The sequence below is a fragment of the Nannobrachium achirus genome (assembly GCF_963921795.1).
Source record: "Nannobrachium achirus genome assembly, chromosome: 22".
Taxonomy (NCBI): Eukaryota; Metazoa; Chordata; class Actinopteri; order Myctophiformes; family Myctophidae; genus Nannobrachium; species Nannobrachium achirus.
In genome coordinates, this window is record NC_137829.1 from 30,774,079 (window position 1) to 30,798,456 (window position 24,378).

Below are 24,378 nucleotides of genomic sequence, written 5' to 3' on the forward strand. Positions count from 1 at the left end.
GAAAAATACAATATCACCATACACAATCTCGTCTCGATTCTTTTTCATGTTGGTTTTTATGGTTATTCTTCAAGTTACTTAACAGTAAGAAGACCACCTACAAGGTAACAAAAACTAAAAGAAAAAGATCCTTTTGGGAGGTCTAAATTGACCCTTACAAGTATGTACCAAGTGGACCCTTACGGGTCCATTTGGTTTCATTTATTGTAAAGTTTGAGAACTACTGATTTAGACCAAAATGCAGGTTTAAATTAAATTCTGCAATGAATCTCTGTATTAACAATTCAACAGGATTTATTTTTAAGGCTCTCACCTCCCATTGTATCACAATATATATACGATCTCTCTGAAAAGGCATATCGTGGAGACATTGTATCATCTCAACCAGGCATGGAATTTCGGAATTTTAGGGGCAAGGCCACTTTGGTGTTGTCAATTTGTTGAGGGCACAAAGGCCAAATGCAAGGGCAGGAAGGCCATCAAATAAAACAAGATTTAGTTTAGTCCATTGAAAGAATTCATTGAATTTAAGGGTTAACGATGATTTTAAATGTAATATGTAGACTGCTGTGAAATAAATCATTTATAGTATTTACAATCTGATCCATGCTCAGTCCTGCAAGTTACTGGATTGTTAAAGATGGGGACTCAGGGGAGTTAAGAATTCAGAATCTCAACAAGAAGACACTGGTGGTGGTCTGTCTACATGACAAGAAAGAGACACTGGTGTCGACATATTGACTAGAAAGAGACAGAGGAGAAAGTGTTACAGTCAGCATTAACTCAGTTAGCGCCGGGCGACTTTACGAGCGACTAGTTCACTATGGCGTTTGGTGCCGAGCGACTCGGAGCGACTTTTATATAAAAGCATTGTTTAAGCTTTTAATATGTGTTTATAGACGGAGCGAAATGGTTAGCTTACCTCAGCTAATGTCCACACGTAAACCGTGAAAAAAAAGGATACGATTATGACGTCACCTTTAAACCAGGGCTTCCTGTTGACAACAGGCCTCTGCTAGTGTTAGCCTCAATGCAACCATCCGACCCTCACGTAGCTTCACTAGGTCGGATTTTGATTCTGAAACTTTCTGTGTGGCATCTATATACGTCCCGATGCCCATACCAATGGTGGTTTGAGACGATCAAGCACGAATTGAACAGTATTGAGCTGAAATGGTGACCGGCGGCCCGTCCATGTTAAGTCAATGAGGACCAAGTCAGCGTCTCATCCTGTTATGTGGATTTAAACAGGCTTAACATGGGACCATGTCAGTGTATGGTGTATGGTGGTCTCTAGTGGTCATCTGGTGGTATGGTATGCTGGACGTGCATTCGTTAAGGTGGTCTGGTTAAGGTGGTCTGGGGGGATACAAAATAGCTATTTCCTGGCGTTATAAGCGCACATTCATATTCATATTTTGGAAATCTGGCCCTGTATGAGTTTTTAAGCATGTCATGCCATTAGTTTGAGAGGCACAAGGCCAAACTGAGGGGCAGCGGCTGCCATGGCCTTCATGGCCTCCCTGAAATTCCTGCCCTGGTCTCAACGATATTTACCCCCATATGGCCCAGCCCTACCTGGGTCTAGCTGCGGCTCTTCGGCGCCCCCTCCTGGTCCTCCTGGTCGGCGGCCTGGTTGTAGTGGCTGTATTCTGGCTTCAGCTCCCAGGTGCTCTTGTGGGCTCCCTTGGTGTTGTACACCCCGATCTCCCTCATGATCTCCTTCAGATACATCTAGAGGGACACAAACACAGAGCGATGGAAGAAGGGGGAAATCTCGCTATTCCTACGTCCCCATTACTTCGAATACGGGCGTCGTCAGGTTAGCTACTCACCAGCGTCAGGGTTACTGAGGTTTAGGTTAGGTTTAGGCAGCAGGACGTAGAACAAATGTTATGTCGAAGGGTTTTTGGCTAAAGTTCTCAGAATATGAACACTAGGGTTCAAGTGGGTTAATATAAAAAAGGAGAAAAAAACTTTATATCACTCAAAGATTTGGAGGACCCCCTGTAGTAACTCTGAGGACCCCCTAGGGGTCCCGGGCCCCCTGTTGAAGACCCCTGGACTATAGTACTATAGTCTGGTTGCCAACCACACCAGGGTTGAACCCTGAACCTTCCGCTGCCTTCGGCCTTCCCTCCTGAGCCAATGGTACCATTTGTACCCTCTCTCAAGAGTTATGGCCCTGGGGTCCTTGAAATTAAAAAGGTTTTGAGGACCCCTGCTGGTAGACAGGGTAAGACAGTCTGGACATTCACTAGACTTCCAGAATACAGTGATTAACAATTGGCTTTAGCGTGATTCACTTTATTTGAGAGGTAGCCAAGTGCTTTAAAGAGCTCAATGATGCAGGATGGCGTGTTGCAGCTTAACTCCTACCCGGCCATCGCTTATGCAATCAGAGGCAATCACATGCACAGAGGTCTCATCATCTGCACCTACACGCTGCTATTCTCTACCGCCCTGGCACAGGTCCACCACACTGTTGATCTGTGTGTGTGTGTGTGTGTGTGTGTGTGTGTGTGTGTGTGTGTGTGTGTGTGTGTGTGTGTGTGTTGTGTATACGCATGAGAATTAATTTGAACCAGAACAGGTGAGAATCAATATCAAACAGGTGTCATTGCTGTGGGCGACTCCTTGACTATTTTCTTTCTTGTTTTTGCAAAGCAGGGTAGATTGTGGGTAGGTGAATGTTTTTTTTTTTGAGCGGTGGTCACACCGTCTCCATAGCGTGGCCGTGTGTGTATCCGTGTATGTCTGCATGTAGCCTGAAGTGTATGTAGCCTGAGAGTGTGTAGCCTGAGTACCCCTGGGTGACCAGAGAGGGTGCTGTTGAGTCTAGCCTGAGCCTAGCGTGAGCATCAACTGCAACACACACACACACACACACACACACACACACACACACACCTGGGTGAGCAACACACACACTCACAAGCCCCCTCTTAGTCCAGGCGTTTCGGGCAGTATTTTGATGTAATCGTGCACTTTATGAAAGAAGCATGAAATTTGGCACACAGTTAGAACATGCCATATGGAACATTTTTGGCTATAGGGGCATCGCAGATTTGTCTTGGGAAACTTGTGGGAGCCAATTAAAGTTGGGCTCTCATAGACTTTACTATAGAGTGAAATAATACAAAAAATACATATGCTTTAAGTAGCATGTAAGGGGTCAAAGTCAAACTAGGTGTTTTTGGGGATTCTGAATCCAATGCAAACATTTGTTTTGCAGGAAAAACATTCCTTGGGCTAAACACAGACCCCATAAAACTATGGTTTAGTGATGAGTCATCACTTTTCAAAGTTTTGTGGCGGCTGATTCTCGAAAAGGAATGTTTTTCGTGCAAAACAAATGCTTGCCTTGGTTTCAGAATCCCGAATAACACCTAGTTTGACCCCTCACATGCTTAAAGCATATTTATTATTTGTATTATATTACTCTATAGTAAAGTCTATGAGAGCAACTTTGATTGGCTCCCACAAGTTTCCCAAGACAAATCTGCGATGCCCCTATAGCCAAAAATGTTCCATATGGCATGTTCTAACTGTGTGCCAAATTTCATGCTTCTTTCATAAAGTGCACGATTTTTGCCTGAAACGCTCGGACTATCTCACACACAACACAACACAACCACACACACACACACACACACACACACACACACACACACACACACACACACACACACACACACACACACACACACACACACACACACACACACACACACACACACACACACACACACAGCATGTATTTTACCCATATAGCTCAAACCCTGATCCACTCACCCAGTGGTGCACAGCCTCCACAGTTCACACGGGTGTGATATTTTTTTTTTTACTTTTAAGAAAAAAAGACAAACACATCCTGTCAGTGATGCTTCTCAGTCAAAAATCCATTTTAACTACTTAAACCATACTTCATTGACTGGGGGGGGGGGGGGGGGGGGGTCCTCAGGCCAATCTACAAGCTCACAACGCCTGTTCTGAGCTTGTAGATCTGCTATTTTTGGCTTGTACATCTTGTAGATCTGCTATGTTTGACTCAGACTATGGACACTGGGGTTCAAGTTGTTATAAAAATGGATTGGAAGATTTGGAGGACCCCCTGTAGTAACTCTGAGGACCCCCTAGGGGTGCCGGACCCCTTGTTGAAGACCCCTTCCCTAGATCTCACCACAGGCTGCTTGGTGACGTCCACCAGGTCCTTGATGTTGTAGTACTGGTGTTTCTCGAAGGCAGAGAACAGCATGTCCAGAACCAGCTGCCGCTCCGCCCGCACCATCCTCCCCTCCGCCTTACGCTTCTTCTCATACTCCACCTGCATGTATGCCACGCACGCCCACGGATGCCCACACACACACACACACACACACACACACACGCACGCCCACACGCATATCCACACCCCACGCATGCACACACACACACACACACAGAACACACGTTTGTCTCACTATACTAGCCAACAAGATTGCAGATCTACAAGCTCACAACTTGTCACAATCAGCCATTGTTCGGTGCGCGACACCAGCAAGCATCTAAGTGTATATCAGGAAGAATTCCCATCTCTGATCCCCAAACCCAACCTCCGAATGTTTAATCCTAACCCAAAACCCATCCTGTAAACCTCTCTCTATATATCTCTAAAATATATCTTTTAAAGCCATTAAATAACCTCCAGGGAAATGGTCCTCTTAATGTTTGTTTCTCATATTCTACGATTCAATTGTCCACACTATTGCCCTCAGTGACGAGGGCCTGGGTGGGAATATTCTATATTTATTTTATAGTCCTAGTGATTTAAAGGACAACTCCGCCCTAAATCACTTCTAGGCTCATTTTCCTACTTATATTGATCCCAAAAGACTGCCCATGGGGTCTATTAGGCAGAAATGCCCCTGTTGTCCAGTTTCCCAAGCAGAACCCAGCAGCTCTCATAGCACAGAGGGGAGCCTATAAGCCTATCGCTATTAGGCTATTTGTTGCGGTCTGTACATTTTGTGATAATCAAAATTTTTATATTGCTGTACTTGTTGGTAAAAAAAAAAGAAAAATGTTCAATAAACAGATACAAAAAATGATTTTATGTTTCATGAATGTGTTACTAGTTGTCATTACAAACACATCCATGCCATCGTTGTCCCACATAAGCCACCACACTCTGCTAAATAGATGTTATGCTTGTATATGTTTTACCAAAGGCCCGGAAAAGATGCCCTGTGATTGGCCAGTACAGTCCCTTTGATTCACAGTTGTGCCAAATGCTCACCCCAAAACATGATTTATGAGATTGTGGTGGACAATCAAGGCATGGATGTGTTTGTAATGACAAATAGTAACACATTCATGGAAAAATAAATCCCTTTTGACCGCAACAAATAGTGTAAAAGCGATAGGCTTATAGTCTCCACTCTATGCTATGAGAGCTGCTGGCTTCTGCTGGGGAAACTGGACAACAGGGGCATTTGTGCCTAATAGACCCCATGGACAGTCTTTTTGGATCAATAAAGTAGGAAAATGAGCCTAGAAGTGATTTAGGGCAGAGTTGTCCTTTAACACAGCAGTTCCCAAACTGGAAGTCCTCAAATGATTTTGGAGGGTCCCCAGATGATTAACTTAATGTGCAACATTCATATAACTCGTATAAGTGTAGGACACACACACACACACACACACACACACACACACACACACACACACACACACACACACACACACACACACACACACACACACACACACACACACACACACACACACACACACACACACACACACACACACACACACACACACACACACACACACACACACACAGAAAGAGCAATGAGGGTAATTCACAATGTTGGGTAATCTTGAGCACACAAATTAAAGTCAATATTTGTACAATCACAGATTAAAAAATAAATAAATGCATGTATCTAGTCAAAAATAGTATAAAATAATCAAGGCCCCTCCACCTTGGGCCCTAGTAAGTCAGCCCCACTTTTCCTCCCCTTGTGATGCCCCCGATTACGACGCCATCAAGGCCTGTCAACATAAACGCCAGTCAACTAAATCACCTGTATATTTGGTCGACGAAAACTAGATTCAAACTAAAACATTCCAGATGACTAAAATGTGACTAAAACTAAAATGTAATGACTAAAGCCAAATCAAAATATCGTCGTTGTCGGGTAAAAACATTGTATGTCCAAAACCGTTTGTTTTGCATTTTTCATTTTAATAAAGATTTAAACTAGTGGAAACAGCCGATCTACCAGCACACAGCACCTCGCACCACACAGGTGTTCTGCGGGGCGGGCTAGTTTCCGTGCAGGCTGTGGGCGGTGCGAGCTATGAAAAAAACCTGACCCGCGCATCACTAGTGCTTACATTAACGACATGGTTGGCCACAGGCTTGTAGACGGTGGTGACAGCTTTCTCCAGCTGCTGGGACACACGGTGCGGCTTGATGGACTCTTCGATGAACCTCCTGTAACAGGGACGTGCAGAGAATGTTAGAGAGGCAGGGACTGGCATTTCTAAAAGGGCTTTTTGGTGAAAATATCGAAAATAGCCGACCTCCAAGCTCACAACACATCTTTCTACACAAGCTGCTGGTTCAAGTTCAGTAGAGTTTGGACAAGGCAATTCTCTTGAATGCTGCCTTCAGGTATGGCATGGAAAGAGGGCATCTGCATTTCTTTCACCATAGTAAAAACTGCATTCATGGTCTGGAGAGGGGACATTTTTACAGACGGAAAAAGGGGCAGGGGCTCAAGGCCCCCTTTGATGTCTATGTGTGCACGTGCCTGTCCTGTAAGGGCAACAAACAAGAGTTCAGAAACACATCACAGTAAGGACAACCAGTAAGACTCCCTAATCGTGAGATAAGCGACCGTCAGGTCGGAATGCAGTGTCCAAAAATCGGCCTGATGGTGGCGCTAAATGGGACCGATCCATGTTGATGACATAAGTCTAGACATACTGTGTACCGCTTTGTGTGATTTTAGGGCAAAATCTGTAGGAGCAGTATCCAAAACTGTGTTTTGCAAGAATCGGCCTCATGGTGGCGCTAGAAGAGGGCCATGTGAGAAATGAGGAGGTTGTGGTTTGGCAGCCAAGGAGTGTGTGTGCAAAGTTTGGCATGCATAGCGGCAACGATGGTAGAGATATGAGTAGGGCAAAAGTGTGAAGTGACGTGACGTGACGTGACGTGACTGACTGACTGACTGACTGACTGACAGACAGCCGGTGGCGGTTGCAACAAACAACAGTTCAGAAACACATCACAGTAAAGACAATGAACAGTTCTATAATTTTGAGAGGTCAATCACCAAATAGCACATTTCCATACAGGAGTTACCATTTACAGTGATTTGAGTCCCTGTGGGGCCCCGACGCAGGGTAGAAGGTGGGGGCCGCATGTGGCCCCAGGGCCGCCAGTTGCCCATGTATGCATTAGGGTAACCTTTCCGCCGCCATTGGAAATTTACAGACAGACAGATATCTCTCAGGGATAGGGAATCATGCCAAACTTTGCACACACACTCCTTGGCTGCTACTTGAACACCCAGAGGACTAGACTGAGATACTACCAAAGCAAGCAGGACTTTGATCTTTTTGTTGCACTTAACTCTCATCTCTGTTATTTGTCTGTCTCTCCAGATTGGAGCCTTGTTTTTGTTTAATTGTATTTTTGGCCTAGTGTGTGTTGTCAGAACACACTCTGGGACACTCTCTTGGCTAATACCCCTCCCCACTGTCTGATTGGTTCCTGTGATCCTGCCCCTCCTTTGTTGCTGTTCAGCATATAAGAGGACTCAGGTCACAGACACTTCTCACTCATGGTGGCAGGAAGAGCCACTTGAACACCCAGAGGACTAGACTGAGATACTACCAAAGCAAGCAGGACTTCGATCTTTTTTATCTTGTTGCACTTAAACCTCCTTTTTTCTCCTAATCCAAGAATCGGACCTGAACTTCTCCAGACACGTCCAGTAAAGGAGCTGCCCCCACATGGATTAGTATAACTTTTTACTTGCTCTTAGGACACAAATTATTATATTATTGTCATAATTGTTATATTGTTATTAATTGTTATATTGTTATATTATATTGTTATATTGGCATATTTAAAAAATGTGCTTCCCGACCATCCCTACTCTGCTCTCCTCTCATCGCACTAGACACTATTACACCCAGCACTGTAACACCAATAACCTAATTTACCCACCTCGCTCACCTAGTCAACGCATTACAGTCCAAGGCGGCCTCTGGAACTGCCACTCAGCTGCAAAGAAGAACATGCCTGAATTCATTGTAGGCCAGGCTACTTTGAATTCCCTCCAATTCCTTGCACTGACAGAAACCTGGATAAATGCCAATAACACGGCTACTCCTGCTGCACTCTCTACAGCACATACATTTACACACACTCCGCGTCCCACAGATCGTACTGGGGGCGGCACAGGCATTCTAACATCTCCCAAATGGAAGATCCGTGCGTTAAACCTCTCTCACCTATCTCTGTCCACATTTGAATGTCATGCCATTTCAATAACACAACCTGTCTTTCTCACCATCATTGTGCTCTACCGCCCCCCAGGGACCCTTGGGGATTTTCTGGAAGAACTGGACTCTCTGATCAGCTCATTTCCGGAGGATGGAACACCCCTGATTCTACTGGGTGACTTCAACCTACCAACTGAAGAGAAGTATCTCCCCGTTACATCCCTGTCCTCATTTGATCTGTCCCTCACCCCTTCCCCTCCCACCCATAAGGCAGGGAATGTACTGGACCTTGTGTTCACCAGAGCCTGCTCCCCCTCAAACCTCATTGTTACCCCTGTAAAATACTCTGATCACTGCTTCATAACCTTCTCCCTCTCCCTCTCTATCCACAGATCTAAACAGACCCTCCCTCGGACTGTCACCACACGACGCAACCTGAGGACCCTGGATCCCTCCATTCTCTCCTCCTCCATTCTCTCCTCCCTCCCAACCCCAGATATCCTTCCCTCTCTCCCTCCTGACACTCTAACATCTTCCTTTCTCTCCTCTGTCTCCTCAGCCTTCGATCGGCACTGCCCTCTCTCGACCAGGCCAGCACGCCCAAATCCACCGGCTCCGTGGCTATCTGAAACCCTCAGAACTGAGCGAACACCTCTCAGGGCGGCAGAGAGGAAGTGGCACAAGACGAAGCAACCAGAGGACCTATCTCACTTTCACGCACTCCTGTCAGGTTTCGCACTCTCCACTGCAAAATCATCATTCTACCACACAAAGATCCAATCATGTACCTCAAACCCTAGGAAACTGTTTAGCACATTCTCAACCCTCCTCAAACCCCCCTCTCAGCGGACGACTTTGTCACCTACTTTGAAAAGAAGGTTGGTGATATCAGTAGTTCATTCTCCCATCTCCCCCAGAATACAGTGTCGAAAACACGCAATTGTATCCCTAACATAACATGTCTATCCTCCTTCTCCCCTCTCTCTGCAGATGACGTCATAAAACTAGTGACTTCCTCTAGACCTACCACCTGTGCCCTGGATCCAATCCCTTCTCCACTCTTCCAGACGATCGCACCTGACCTACTCCCCTTCATAACCGCCATCATCAACAGTTCTGTAACTTCAGGCTGTGTCCCAGCTGCCTTCAAGACAGCCAGAGTATCACCACTCCTCAAGAAACCAACTCTTGACGCCTCGGACGTCAAGAACTACAGACCGGTATCCCTCCTCTCATTTCTTTCAAAAACCCTTGAACGTGTGGTCTCTAACCAGCTTTCTCTCCATCTCTCACAGAACAACCTGCTGGACCCCAACCAGTCAGGTTTTAAACCGGCCCATTCCACAGAAACGGCACTCCTAGCAGTCACAGAAGCACTCCATGCTGCCCAGGCTGCATCCCACTCTGCAGTCCTGATTCTTCTGGATCTATCAGCGGCATTCGACACAGTGAATCACCAGCTGCTCCTGGACACCCTTGCTGACCTAGGCATCACCGGGACGGCACTAAAGTGGTTCTCCTCCTACCTGTCAGACCGGACCTACCAGGTCTCATGGAAAGGTTTGCTTTCATCCCCCCGAACCCTCCAAACGGGAGTCCCCCAGGGATCCGTACTTGGCCCTCTGCTGTTCTCCCTGTACACCAAATCCCTTGGTGCTGTAATCTCTGCTCACAATCTATCATATCACTGCTACGCTGATGACACTCAACTGTTTTTGTCCTTCCCCCCTTCTGCCACCCAGGTGGAAGAGCGCATTGCTGCATGTCTGGCCGACATCTCACAGTGGATGTCAGCCCACCACCTCAAGCTGAACCTGGACAAGACGGAGCTACTCTTCTTCCCAGCTAAGTCTTGCCCCATGCAAGATCTCACTATTTCCATAGATAATGCATTGGTGACTTCAGTTCCGACTGCTAGAAACCTTGGTGTGGTCCTGGACACCCAGCTATCATTTAAGGCACATATTGCATCAGTCACCCGGTCCTGTAGGTTCACACTCTATAACATCCGTAAAATCAGACCGTTCCTCACCCAGGAGGCAGCGCAGCTCCTCATTCAGACATCTGTCATATCAAAACTCGACTATTGTAACTCTCTCCTCACTGGTCTCCCGGCATGTGCACTCAAACCTCTCCAACTGATCCAAAATGCCGCGGCGCGACTGGTCTTCAACCAGCCTAAGTTCTCACATGTCTCTCCCCTTCTCCGCAGCCTCCACTGGCTCCCGGTTGCGGCCCGCATGGAATACAAAACACTGATGCTGACCTTCAAAGCAGCCAAAGGTATGGCTCCTCCATACCTCCAAAAGCTGATCAACCCCTACACCCCCACTCGTTCACTTAGATCAGCCAACACAGGGATGCTGACCGAACCCTCGCTAAAAACTCCAGGGCAAAAATCCACTCGTCCGAGACAGTTTGCCCTCTTGGCTCCCAAGTTGTGGAATAAACTCCCTGTCGCACTTAGAACAACGGACTCACTCGCTACCTTTCGCCGTGGACTGAAGACTCACCTTTTCAGACTCCACCTAAACCCTTAGCACCAGTAAGACTCCCTAATCGGGAGATAAGCGACCGTAGGTCACTTATCTCCACAAATAGGGCAAAAATGTGTTTTTCCAAAAACTTCCTGATCCATGTTGATGACATGAGTGTAGACATACTGTGTAGTGATTTTCGTGATTTTAGGGCAAAAACTGTAGGAGCAGTGGCCAAAAATGTGTTTTAAAAATCAGCCTGTAGGTGGCGCTAGAAGAGGGCCATGTGAGAAATGAGGGGTGGGGTGTCCGCATTGCCTTGGCGGACGAATAGGTACCGGCCCCGGCTCTCCCGGACGCTCCTAGCCCGAGTTACGGCATTTTATGTGAGCTGCAGTGGCAGGGGGTCCTCCACTGGGGGCGCCACCACTTTTGCATCCGTTCTGGAGCACCAGGAGTGGGTGGTCCCCGGGAATTCCCCGTGAGCAGCCCCGTTGGGGTGGTCATTTGGTAATTTTTGCACATGTGCTCATTTTTTACACTTGGGGGTCCCCGAGGGAGCTGGGGGGTCCTTGGAGGTTGTAGTTTGGCAGGTAAGGAGTGTGTGTGCAAAAGGGGGCATGGATCGGGGCAACGGTTGCGGAGATATGAGCAGGGCAAAAGTGTGACGTGTGACGTGAGTCACGGAGGGAACTTTTTTTACACCAGGGGGTCCCCCAGGGACTTGGGGGTCCCTGGAGCTCCGGGGGTCCTTGGAGGTTGTAGTTTGGCAGGCAAGGAGTGTGTGTGCAAAAGCTGGCATGGATCGGGGCAACGGTTGCCGAGATATGAGCAGGGCAAAACGTGTGTGACGGACGGACGGACAGACGGACACCTGGTGGAGCTTTCTGTAGTAAGTGCGACCTACGGTCGCAACTACAGTAAAATCAATGACCATACATGAAGCTAGTTAACATTTGTTTGTTAGGTTTCTTTAGAACTTGATTATATTGTGTTTTTCTCTAGATAGATATCCATTTACATTGTTATATTGCTGTTAATGTACTGACCTATTATCTTGTTTATTATTGCGATGTTGTATCTGCTTATTGTAAGTCGCTTTGGATTAAAAGCGTCTGCTAAATGCCTAAACTGTAAACTGTAAACTGAATCAATAGGGAATCAATTGGTGGAGCTTCACATGACAGTTAGCTTACTGCAGAATATAGTCACGTCAGCAACCGTCAGCAAACACACTTGCAATTTCCAATTGCATCTTTCTAGTTACTTTTACTCTGTGAGAGTTCTCAAATTCTTCCCGTTGTGAGCTTGTAGATTGGCTATTTTTTGGCAAAGATATTTGGCAGAGAGTGAAAGAAATACGGTATCTAGGATGCAGTGGTGGAAAAAGTACTCACATGTTGTACTTAAACTGCAATGTAGATGTACTCTGTTACAAGTAAAAGTCCGGAATTCAAATGTACAGTACTTAAGTAGGAAATTGTTGGCATCAAAATGTACTTAAAGTAAAAGTACAAAATGTTTGAAAATAGCAGATCTACAAGCTCACAACGCGTCGCATCGTCTATTTTCAAATAGCCTAGGTATAGAATAGGGCTAAAGTGCATTAATGTATGTTTTATCATAATAATCATTTATATCTGCAAAGTAACTAGTAACTAAAGTTTTCAAATAAATGTAGTGGAGTAAAAGTACAATATTTGAATCCGAGATGTAGTGGAGTAGAAATAAAAGTACTGAAAACTCAATACTCAAGTACAAATAGCTCAAAACTGTACTTAAGTACAGTACTTAAGTAAATGTACTTAGTTACTTTAAACCACTGCAAGTACATATAGTATAAGTACGTTTTACCAATAGAGGGTTTAAATGGTACTGGATGCAGCTCGGCAAATAAAAGGTGAATTGATCCCAGTGAATGACGGAGGACGATTTCACGATAAATTAAATCGCCACGATACGATTATCGTGAGTGTTTTTAGCACGATAAACGATAACATCGCTTATTGTCCCATCCCTAGAAAACATCAGCCATTATAAAAAAAAAATACCTGTGTTTCCAGAAAGTAGACGAATATCTTATAACACTGGCTGGTGTTAGACAGCAGCATAATAATAGCATTCTGAGACTCATTCAGTCGACACATACGTTTGTACAGGTTTCTCAATAGGGCATGGAAAGTGTTGACTGACTCCCACACTGCAGAATAACTCACTTGCAATGCACCACCTTGGTGTTCTCAATAGGATACGCATGCAGTCATTATAAGCAACCTGAAGCTTATACAGGCTCGCCTTCCTGAACTTAACCCACAGGGGGCGCTATACAGGAGTGTACAGTGAGCTCTCAAGAGGTGCATCTTCAACAGGAGTAGCATTTCCTCCCCAGCATGTTAACTTAACATAATATTATACAGTACAGTAAAAATAGGCTTCTGTGAGCTTGATAATTGGCAATTTTCAAAAGATTTGTGTACGCCTACAAACTTGTGAAATGGGACATTCTGCGTTTTTACCTTTACTTTTGGTACTTTAAATATTATTTTGATGCCAATACTTGTAACTTTTACTGAAGTAAATTTAGGATACCGGAACTTTTACTTGTCACAAAGAGTATTTGTGCATTGTGGTATTGGTACAAATGTACTTCATCCATTACCGTCTGAACCTGGCGGCACCAGGAGGACACTGAACCACTCGAGGAAAGACGACGTTTGAGGAAGTGACCGAATGAGTTCCCGTTCACACAAAAGACAGAATCATTTCCAACGAATCGCTCATGAACGCTAACACCTGACCCCCCCCCCCCCCCTCTCCTCTGCAAAGAGATGCTGTTGCCATAGTGATACCATCCATCTTCTGCTGCCATCAATAGGCTATAGAAACCTCTTAACTCCATATTCTGCCATCACAGGTGCATTATAGAAACCTCTTATCTCCATCACAGGCCCATTATAGAAACCTCTTATCTCCATATTCTAACTTTTTGGTGTTTCTTCATAAACTAGTAAGACGCCTAAGGGCGACAAGCGACCTAGCCCTAAAGTGCGAGGTCGCACCAATTCTTTGCCATCTGGCCCGTGATGGATATCAGACCAGTTACCCCCCCTCTATGGAGATCCATGTACTGTATATGGAGATATGCTATGAGAGCCCAAACATGCTTACTCAGTTATTTGTTATGTGTGTATGATGTGACATCATACATACAATCCCTTTCATGCCCATATATGAAGATCCCCATCTGTAGAACCAGCCACACAGATATGGGCTGTCTTGGCAATCTGTCTTGGCCATATATTGATTCTGTTAGTGTGGCATGTGGCCGATGTGGCATACCCATAGACCGTAAAAAAGTGTACACGGACGGATGGATGGACGGACGGACGGACGGACGGACGGACGGACGGACGGACGGATGCTGCTCACACAAAAGCATCACACGTAGCAGATATACAAGCTCCAAACACAGATCTACAAGCTCAAAACACAGTGTGAAAAGTAACCGTTTTGGACATATGAGGTTTCCACCTGTGACGGCCGAGGAGGCCTTTATTATTACTATTATATATTACTCACTGCAATCTTGTATTCCCTGATGCAGTCGCGATGGAGGATGAGTTGGACCAGGAAACCAACCCATCCACAAATAGACAGTGTGACGTGGGGAGTGTGGCAGAGACGGGTCCAACTGTGGGACGCCACCGTTGGCTGGAGGGCTGTGACGATCACTGATCCTAGTCTACTCTAAAGTTATCACCATCTAAAGTACACAGTATTGAAAGAGTATTTAAATCTATATTTTTCTACAATTTGACTATTGTTAACGAAAAGAGAAACTTCTGTAAACTCACGATTTTCTACTAGATTGTACAATAAAACCTATTTTTTTAAAACTGGTGTATTAGTGAATGTCACAGTCCATTCGCCCCTAGAGAGTTTGTGGGCCGTAACACTACCCAACAGAGAATATTTCAACTTGAGCTTAATGTAGATTTGCTACTTTTGCTGTTTTTAACAGCGACAATTTGACGATTTTAACTTTTATTTTTTAAAGTTTATTTCTTTATTTATGTATCAACTCTTTTACTGCTTTATTTATTTGTGCCATCAAATTAGCTTAAAAGTTAGCTTACCTTTGCGATGGTATAGAACATTATCCATCCATTATTTCCGAACTAATTCTTTTGTAAAATACAGGTACAGCTGTAATCGAGCCAAACTGACTGCAGGGGGCAGCCATATGCAATGAATGAGGCTCACTTGAACCAGTAGTTTTGAGCATAGAAATGCATATACTAGACCCAGTCCATAGAAAACGGCCAGGAAGTGATTTCGCCTCCATTGTTGTTTATGTGTGGTCAAAATTTGAGACCAGTGTTACGGGAGCTGTTTCTACTGTACAGACCCCTCATCAGCTTACAGTGTTCAAACAAGGTAAAGAACTAACGAACGGGCGCTCGTACTTGGCGGTGCGAACCTTGACGAATGGGGTGAGCGTTAACGTACATAGCAATAAAAAGAATTAAACATTCCCACCCTGGTTTGCTTGGGGACTGCCCATAAGTCTGAAGGTTAATTAGTCCTACATCTCATTAGTCCGAATTTAGTTAGGGTTACTGAGGTTAGGGTTAGGGTTAGGCGTAGTATTCTTAACAGATTCGGACTAATGGGCTGTCGGAACAAAGACGTTTCGGACCAATGCCATGGCACTGGTTTGCTTCTCAGCTGGAAGCCGGCTGGGAGCGGACATACCAGAGTCATACAGCTGGCAGTGGCACTGCTTTGGCTGTTGTCGTGTGTCATTTCATAACATCCATCATTTTATCATTTATATCTGTTCACTCATGCTACTTACAAGTCGTCGGGCAGAAACGTCTTTTCTAGTCTTAGTCGACTAAATATCTAAATATTTTAGCCTCAGTCCTAGTCTTTTGGGATTAGTCTTAGTCTTCTGAAATTATTTTAGTCTAGTCTAATCGACCAAAATATCAAAATCTTAGTCGACAAAATGAACACCGCTACAGCGTCACACAAAAGCATCAATAGCATCAGATCCACAAGCTTGTTTTGGACGTATGAGGTTTCCACCTGAGGTACAAAGTCATTGCTGTCTCCAGATTTGAACATTAAACTTCATGTTTTTTGGTTTTCATAAATCAACGTCCTACTCCGTCTGTGCATAAATGGCATCATCTACTAGCTCACAAAGGCATCGCGTGTGAGCTGCCTGGCAGATCTACAATTTTCACTATTTCTGAAAAGAACATAAATGCCACAATATCAATAGGGAACAAAGTAAACAGCCAGACTGGCACAGAGCAGCACTCACCTCTTGAGCTTCATGTAGTTGTCAGTGGCAGCAGGCCTGCACTCCCCTCTCTGGACCACCACGCCCTCGAGGGCAATGTCATCTACCCCACACACACACACACACACACACACACACACACACACACACACACACACACACACACACACACACACACACACACACACACACACACACACACACACACACACACACACACACACACACACACACACACACACACACAGAGAATGTCAGAGAGGCAGGGGCTGAAATCTCTAAAAGGGCCTATTGGTGAAAACATCGAAAATAGTAGACCTCCAAGCTCACAGTGAGCTGGGATGTCGGCTATTTTCGATGCTTGATTTCTACACATTTCTTCAGCCTAAGGTGCTGCATTCAAGATGCTGCCTTCAGGTATGGCATTTCTTTCACCATAGTGAAAACTGCATTCATGGTCTGGAGAGGGCACTTTTTACAGACGGATAAAAGGGCAGGGCCTCAAGCCCCCTTTGATGTGTATGTGTGCGCGCACACACATAAATAAATTAAAGTGGTAAAGAACGGTTGCTTCTTTTGGGGCTTGTATTCCGTGGATCTGGCAGCTTGTTTCTGTCGCAACATATCTGGAAGAGAAGTTATCCCACGCCCACACGCAGCTGGAGAAGGGCTCCAAACGGGACCTTCAGTGGATGACTGACAGAGAAGCAGACGGAGAGGACAACACTCTGAAATGGAATTTAGTTTTTAAAGTTTATAGTTCCAAGTTTGTGAAACGCCTCCAGTCAATTAATTACTTGATTCCCGCTGAACACGTTTTTGTTCTTGTGTGGAGGGAATCGCACAAATGGTTGAAAAAGCTGTATGTCACTGCATGTGAAATCCATCACATTATTGTACTGCTGCCATCTGTCCAGGCTGGGCCACGAATGCAGGCAAACGCTGTCGGAATGCCTAATTTTAAGCCTAAACTCCACAAGTGTTTTATATCCATAAAACAACATTTATCTAATCTTGTGAGGACCCGCTAAATTGTCCTCACAATGACGATTTCTCCAATTCTTCTAAATATGCGTGGTCCATAAGTATAGCAATACAACTACAAACTACTCTTTGTAGTTGTATTGCAAGTATGTATTGCAAGTATAGCAATACAACTACAAACTACAAACTAATGTGTGTGTGTGTGTGTGTGCTTGTAGTTGTATTGCAAGCACACACACACACACACACACACACACACACACACACACACACACACACACACACACACACACACACACACACACACACACACACACACACACACACACACACACACACACACACACACACACACTTTGAAGTTACAATGGGTTTACTATAGGAAGTGGGCGTGTCTGTGACAAATTAATACGACAAGCGACCTCGCCCTAAAGGGTGAGGTTGCGCCATGTCTTGGCCATCTGGCCAGTGATGTATATCGGACCAGTTACCCATATATGGAGACCCCTGGTGCCCATATATGGAGAGAGATCCATGTACTGTATAAGGAGATACGCTGTGAGAGCCCAAACATCCTTACTCAGTTATTCGTTATGTGAAAGTCATATGATGTCTATGACATCTGACATTATACCCCTTTATGCCCATACATGGAGATCCCTGTCTGTAGAACCAGCCACACAGATATGGGCTGTCTTGATCATCTGTCTTGGCCATAATGGATTCTGCTAGTGTGGTATGTGGCTGATGTGGCCTCCATATATGGGCATTCCCATAGGAAGTCCTGTTAGATATGGGCTTAATATCATTACCGCGGGAAGTAGGGGTGCTGCGTGGGCGGTCGCCCCTCCTCCCCCAGGTCCCACCGCCTAAAGGGGGGTGGGGGGAAATAAAAATAAAGATTCATATAATTAAAAAATGCCTTCAGTGGCATGAAGTAGAAGCTATTTGGCTACTTCTATTAACAGGACAATTTCAAAATAAACATGTGTTGAATAATCGATTGTATAAATGAAAAAAAGAGAGACTCTTGTTTTGAAATGCGCTTCTGTGCGCTGTTTAGAGAGGAAATGGCTTTCAAAGGACGCCCCTTTTAACTGTTGTCCATCTCTCTGTCTTCCGTGCGTACGGTGCGTCATGGACTAATGGTGAAATTAAAAACGCGGGCATAAAGGAATATAAACAGAACACCAAGACAAGACAGCCTAGGCTATAAAGGCATTAAACGTCGTCCTCTGCTCCTCTCGTCCTCAGCACCTGGTTGAGTTGTGGCTATATTAGAGTAATGATGCATGCTATGTTGGATAACATTATAAAACACGATCAAAACCGCATAAAACCGATAATTTTCGGCTGCGCGCGTGCATGAGGAGCGCGTGACAGCCCTTCCTACTGTAAATTAGTTCCCGCGGCTACGCTTAATATTGATGACATCAGGGAACTCCATATATGGGCATACAATGGATTATTTTAGTGTGGTTCCCCTGACATCACGGTGAAGTCAGAGCATGATGTCAGAGCGGCAAACCCATGGACCTTACAAAATTGTACATGTCCGCACGAACGCATACGGACAAGCTGTGACTGTTCTGATAGTAAAATATCTGATACTATATCTGATAATACTGAATCAAGAAACACAAAAGGCTGGATAGACATTAAAATGAACCCAAACATGTTTGGAAGTGAAATATCCCTTAAGTAAATGTACTTTTTCCACCACTGAACTAACATTATCAATACCACTGTGCTCCGAATGCCTGATGCTTATTCTATTTGTCTCACTCAGAAAAAAATCCATTCATGCCACAAAACATTTTATCACCACTGAAGGCCAGATGGTTCGAAAACATTTTGTGGCAAGAATGAATAATTAAATGAAGCAAACAGGTTTTTTTCTTCAATGCGATGCTCACAGCCATCAACCTTCCATCAACGGCTCTTGGCACTTGAGGACAGGCGAGGGTCGGGGACGTTCCGTTCCAGCACTTTCAGAGACAAGAATCGTGATTTATGAACACAAAGCACTGTCTTCAACAGGAAGCAAATACCATGCAAATATTTGTCACACCGTCTGCGAAAGGGAAATCGATCGGTAAAAGAACCAGACGTCGACAATGGCCTGGGATTTCACGGCAGCACAGGCGGCTATTTCTGTGTTCTACAAAGCAATGTTAACACATCCCCACCTCCACACACAAGCCTTGCAGAATGCTTTCTGTTGAACATCCATGTTCTGACCTCTCTCTCTCTCTCCTCCCTTCTCCTCCTTGACCCATGCTGTGGAGTCTTTCTCTGCATTGTGGAGAAACGACTAAATCTTTGCTGTCGGGTAGAAGAAACCATACTCTAATTTCTTTGTGTTTTATTTTTTTATTTTTGTTGTAAATTTACAGCATGCTTTATCATACTACAGCGTAGGGGTGAAACGCTATAGTAACTGAATCGAAAAATCGATTTTAATTTGCAAGGATCTACTATATCGATATGCAAATGCACATATATCGTGCCGTTTTGGCTTTGTATCGTACCGGTATCGTTTTACAATGCAGATAATCGGTATCAAATCTTACAGTGCAAATAATTGATTGTATGGAAACTAAGTATTTGTGCCTTGTATTTAGCAATTTTAATTAAGAAGGAAAATGAAAGAGGGGTTTAATTACTTTTCTATTCCAGATACAGTAGCTACTCTTGGTCTATTGATAACTGTGTGTAATCTCTGTGTTCATGTCAAGGTGTGGGTTTGTCCATACGTGTTGAAATATAGTATCCATGTATTTGCTAGAGAATCACAGTGTTTATTTATTTATATCCATAATAATAGATTTTTCCCTTAAAAACATGCACTATTGACACGTTTCACAAAGATTAAATTTCTTTGCTGAATAGTTACTATATCGATTTTAAATCACTGAATAGTATCATATTGTAATGAATGAACCAATATCGTCCATGTATCGTATTGTTAACCATGTATCGTGATACGTATCGTATCGTTGTTCAAATATATCATTACACCCCTACTACAGCGTCACATAAAAGTATAAAAGCAGATCCACAAGCTGGAAAAGCGGCGCGAAGCACATGTTTTTTGAGCTTGTAGATCTGCTATTTTTTTAAAATCGTGAACATTTGTGCAAGTCTTTGAATATTTCTTACCCGATTCTATAAATGTCTTCTAAATCCTTCTCCTAAATCAGTGGTTCTCAAAAATGTTCATGTCAAGGACCCCCAAAATTACATGCATTTGGCCACGGACCCCCATCTCAAAATATGTTGTTCCAGGGACCACCCAGAAGCAAATATTTTAGTTACAAATGTTCGCTTTTAAAAAGATATATTCAAAGACATGCAAAAAAAAAAATCACGATTTTTCAAAAATAGCAGATCTACAAGCTCGCAGCGAGGCACTCGGTGCCGCGCTGTGAGCTTGTATATCTGCTATTTTTCAATAGTTAGAGCATTAAATAATTCTAGGCCTGAAAGGGTTAATACAAATCTTTATGATGTATCCATAATACTGGAATGTGGTTTGTGATGTGATGTTAGATTTGTTCGCTTCATGCGCGCGCGCGTGAGTGTGTGCGCCTGCCCTTGTGTATTCTGCGCTTCTCAGATTGACAGCTCTCTCTCCATCTCTGCTGTGTTTTTCTCATTATAAAATGATTACCAGAATCGACAGCCACGGTGTCCACTTCACACACTCGCACAACAAGGCGAAACGCAGCGTAGAAATGGCAGGAGGTCTGTTTCCTACTCTTACTAACTGCTTAATCAACAATGCTCATTATCTCCAAACTAGACGTTGGAAAATCTTTTGCCCTTGTTTGTCTCCCCCCCCCCCCTCTCTCTCTCTCCTGAAATTAACCGATTAAAAACAGGAAAACATCAAGTGTCATAAGATTTTTTGCGTTGGCCCTTCCAAAGCAGCAGACATACAAGCTCACAACGTGTCACTTCGTGCCACACTGCGAGAAACATTTTGAAAATATGAGAGAATGACTAATGATTCAACGGCGCTCGTTATATCCAAGCTACACTTTAGAAGATCTTCTCACTTTTGCCCTCGTTTTCTCTCCCTCCCTTTCTCAATTCAACAGGCTTCATTGGCACGAGAATAACTACGTTTACATTGCCAAAGCAGAATACAATCAATCAATATGATACAATCAAAATAAAATATGTACAATTGAAAGGGGTGAAACGGTTTCCATGTATGGAGGTTACTTAATACTATACACTAGGGATGGGACGTAGGCGTGGGGCGGTATCGACATTTTGTTACCGCGATTACCGTCTTCCCATTTACCGTCGGTATTGCGGTAATTACCGCACCCCCGTATCTATTAATAAAAGGTTCGGCGATAAGCCAAAATATTGCAATCGTCTTCCCAAAAGTCGCCTCTCCACAGCCTGACTGCCCGAGTTATACTTCCCCGTACAGCACAGCAGGTTTGGCTTTGAAAGGAGCAGATCTACAAGCTCACAACACGTCGCATCCGCGAGGCGTTCTGAGCTTTTAGATCTGCACTGTCGGCCAGTGTCGGGTTACCATAGTAACGGTAGCTACTTGGGCTTTTAAGACACAGACTGCTGTGTGAACAAACCAGAAGAGAGACGGAGACGGGTAATCAGATCGTGTACAGTGATTAAACTCACGTGCACGTCTGAAATCGCAGCGATTGAGTGCTGATATATACAGGTTTTAGTGACAAGACTTGACAGAAAAGGTTATAAAATCGGCGACGGGGCACAACGGGCGAATCGGCGCGACGCAGTGGGAAAAGTAAAAGATAGTTTCATTTTCGCTTTTAGTCCACGCGGTCCGCGCTCCGCCTGTAATCCGTATGAATAAAAATCACACCCGTGTGAACTGAGCGGTGGTTTACCCCCCCCCCCCCCCTTCCCCTCTGTGTGTGTGTGTGTGTGTGTGTGTGTGCGTGTGCGTGTGTGTGTGTGCCTGGTCTGGCCTGGCCTGAACAACAGCGCCCCTCCCTTAACATGTGTGGTCATAAAAGGTACTGCAGGCCTGCAGGCTACATACAGACACACACACACACACGCACACACACACGCATACACACACGGCCACGTATAGGAGACGGTGTAACCACCGCTCAAAAACAAAATGCCACAAGGTACTACTGCCACAACACAAGGTATGTATTAACATACTTGTGTTGTGTGGATTACAGTCAGAGAAATACGCTTCTCCGTGCTCCCTACTACGAGGCTGCTGCTGTGTCTGTGTAGACTCGAGTGACGTATGTGGCTTCCAAACCATAGACGTTCCAAACCTGTGGTACGCGGCCCAGAGCAGAGCGGCATGGAGCGCATGCGGTCCTCGCCTCTCCCCCGTTTTAAAACTCGCTTGTTTTCAATAAAAAATAGACTATTTTGACCGCGGTAAGGACCCTGACACCGCGGTAGGCCTCGGTATACCGCGGTACGGCGGTACGGCGGTTACCGCCCCCAACCCTAATGGGACGATATGAACATTTCACATCACGATTATTTTGACAAAAGAAATCGCGATTTACGATATTATCGCAATAATCAAAATCCATTATCGCGGTGCAGAACATTTGCCAAAAAATAGCTGATCTACAAGCTCACAACGCGTCGCAACGCATTGGATAGATTGAAAAAAAGACTGTATCGAGTATGTATATTATAAGTACCTTTTACCAATAGAGGGTTTAAGTGGTACCGGATATGCAGCTCGGCAAATAAAAGGTGAATTGATCCCAGTTCATGATGGAGGACGACATCACGATCAATTAAATCTCCACAATACGATAATCGCAAGTGGTTTTTTTTATCACGATAAACGATAATATCACTTATCGTCCCATCCCTACGGCACACCATGATCAGTAGTCTTTAATTAAGGTGGTTGTGGTTGTCTCTCTCTCTCTCTCTCTCTCTCTCTCTCTCTCTCTCTCTCTCTCTCTCTCTCTCTCTCTCTCTCTCTCTCTCTCTCTCTCTCTCTCTCTCTCTCTCTCTCTCTCTCTCTAAATTAACGGCTTGGCCATGAAAACACATTTCCTCCTTATACTCGCTAATGGCAAGGACTCTCCTTCCATTTGCAGGTGCTGAATAATGCATGCGCCCATCATCATCATCGTCGCTGTGGTCCTCTGAGCTTGTGGCGTAACGCGAGCCAGAGTCAGAAGGACTGCTGTGTCGCTGGCATGGCAACCACTTAAAATAGTCATGTACTGTATGTGCTGAGAGCTGGATGTCAATCATTTCGTTCTCCCTCCGACCTTCTCCTTAGTCTCAGCTAATGGCAACCGCTTTAAAACCTGTTTAGGCCTAGAATTAAAACAGCAGATCTACAAGCTCACAGTGCGGCATCGGCACCGAGTGCCGCGCTGCGAGCTTGTAGATCTGCTATTTTTTGAAAACTCTTGGAATATCTCTTTTTAAAAGATTATGTTTTCACCTCTGTCTTGTGTGTCTGTGTATAAATCTATCTATAAATTAGGGAAATCTACGTCTGTGTGTCTGCAGTGACGTCATCCAATGGGAAAGCCCTTGGGAAAACGCACGGTGACGTCATCCAATGGGAAAACCCTTGGAGAAGAGACAGAGTGACGTCATCAATCTGGTGATGACATCATCACCATCAATAAGTATGACCTGATATGGTAAAGGGTGATGTCATAATATTGAGTCATACAGTATACTAGTTAGACACCTCAGGGTGACTTGCGACCTCAGGGTGACATGCGACCGCCAATTCTTGGCCATCTGGCCAGTGATGTATATGGGACCAGTTACTCATATATGGAGACCCCTTCATGATAGTTATGTTATGTCAAAACATGCCCATATATGGACATTACCAAATATGGGCATTCCCATATATGTCCTTAATATTGATAACATACTATCCTTAATAATGTCCTTAATATTGACAATATAGGAATCTCCATATATGGGCATAAAACGAACATTATGTAATGCCAAGCTGGGCCTTGGTGAGTTCACTTCCTGTCATTACCAAATATGAGCATTCCCATATATGTCCTTAATATTGATAACATAATATCCTTAATAATGTCCTTAATATTGACAATATAGGAATCTCCA

At 44.5% G+C, this 24,378-nt stretch overlaps 2 protein-coding genes across 2 annotated transcripts; one reads left to right on the forward strand and one right to left on the reverse strand.

The window, feature by feature from the left end:
- Positions 1–1,584: 1,584 nt before the first annotated feature.
- gtf2f2b (general transcription factor IIF, polypeptide 2b) lies at positions 1,585–18,416 on the reverse strand (the record flags this gene model as incomplete). The annotated part of the gene is made up of 5 exons (XM_080752843.1): positions 1,585–1,734; positions 4,184–4,327; positions 6,385–6,484; positions 16,315–16,396; positions 18,407–18,416. 5 exons carry the CDS (start codon positions 18,414–18,416, stop codon positions 1,585–1,587), a joined length of 486 nt encoding a protein of 161 aa, XP_080608969.1.
- Positions 8,134–14,717, forward strand: LOC308308093 (uncharacterized protein; the record flags this gene model as incomplete). The annotated part of the gene is made up of 4 exons (XM_080753462.1): positions 8,134–8,200; positions 8,600–9,235; positions 9,496–10,065; positions 14,587–14,717. The coding sequence occupies 4 exons, from the start codon at positions 8,134–8,136 to the stop codon at positions 14,715–14,717; spliced, it is 1,404 nt and encodes a 467-aa protein (XP_080609588.1).
- Positions 18,417–24,378: the final 5,962 nt, after the last annotated feature.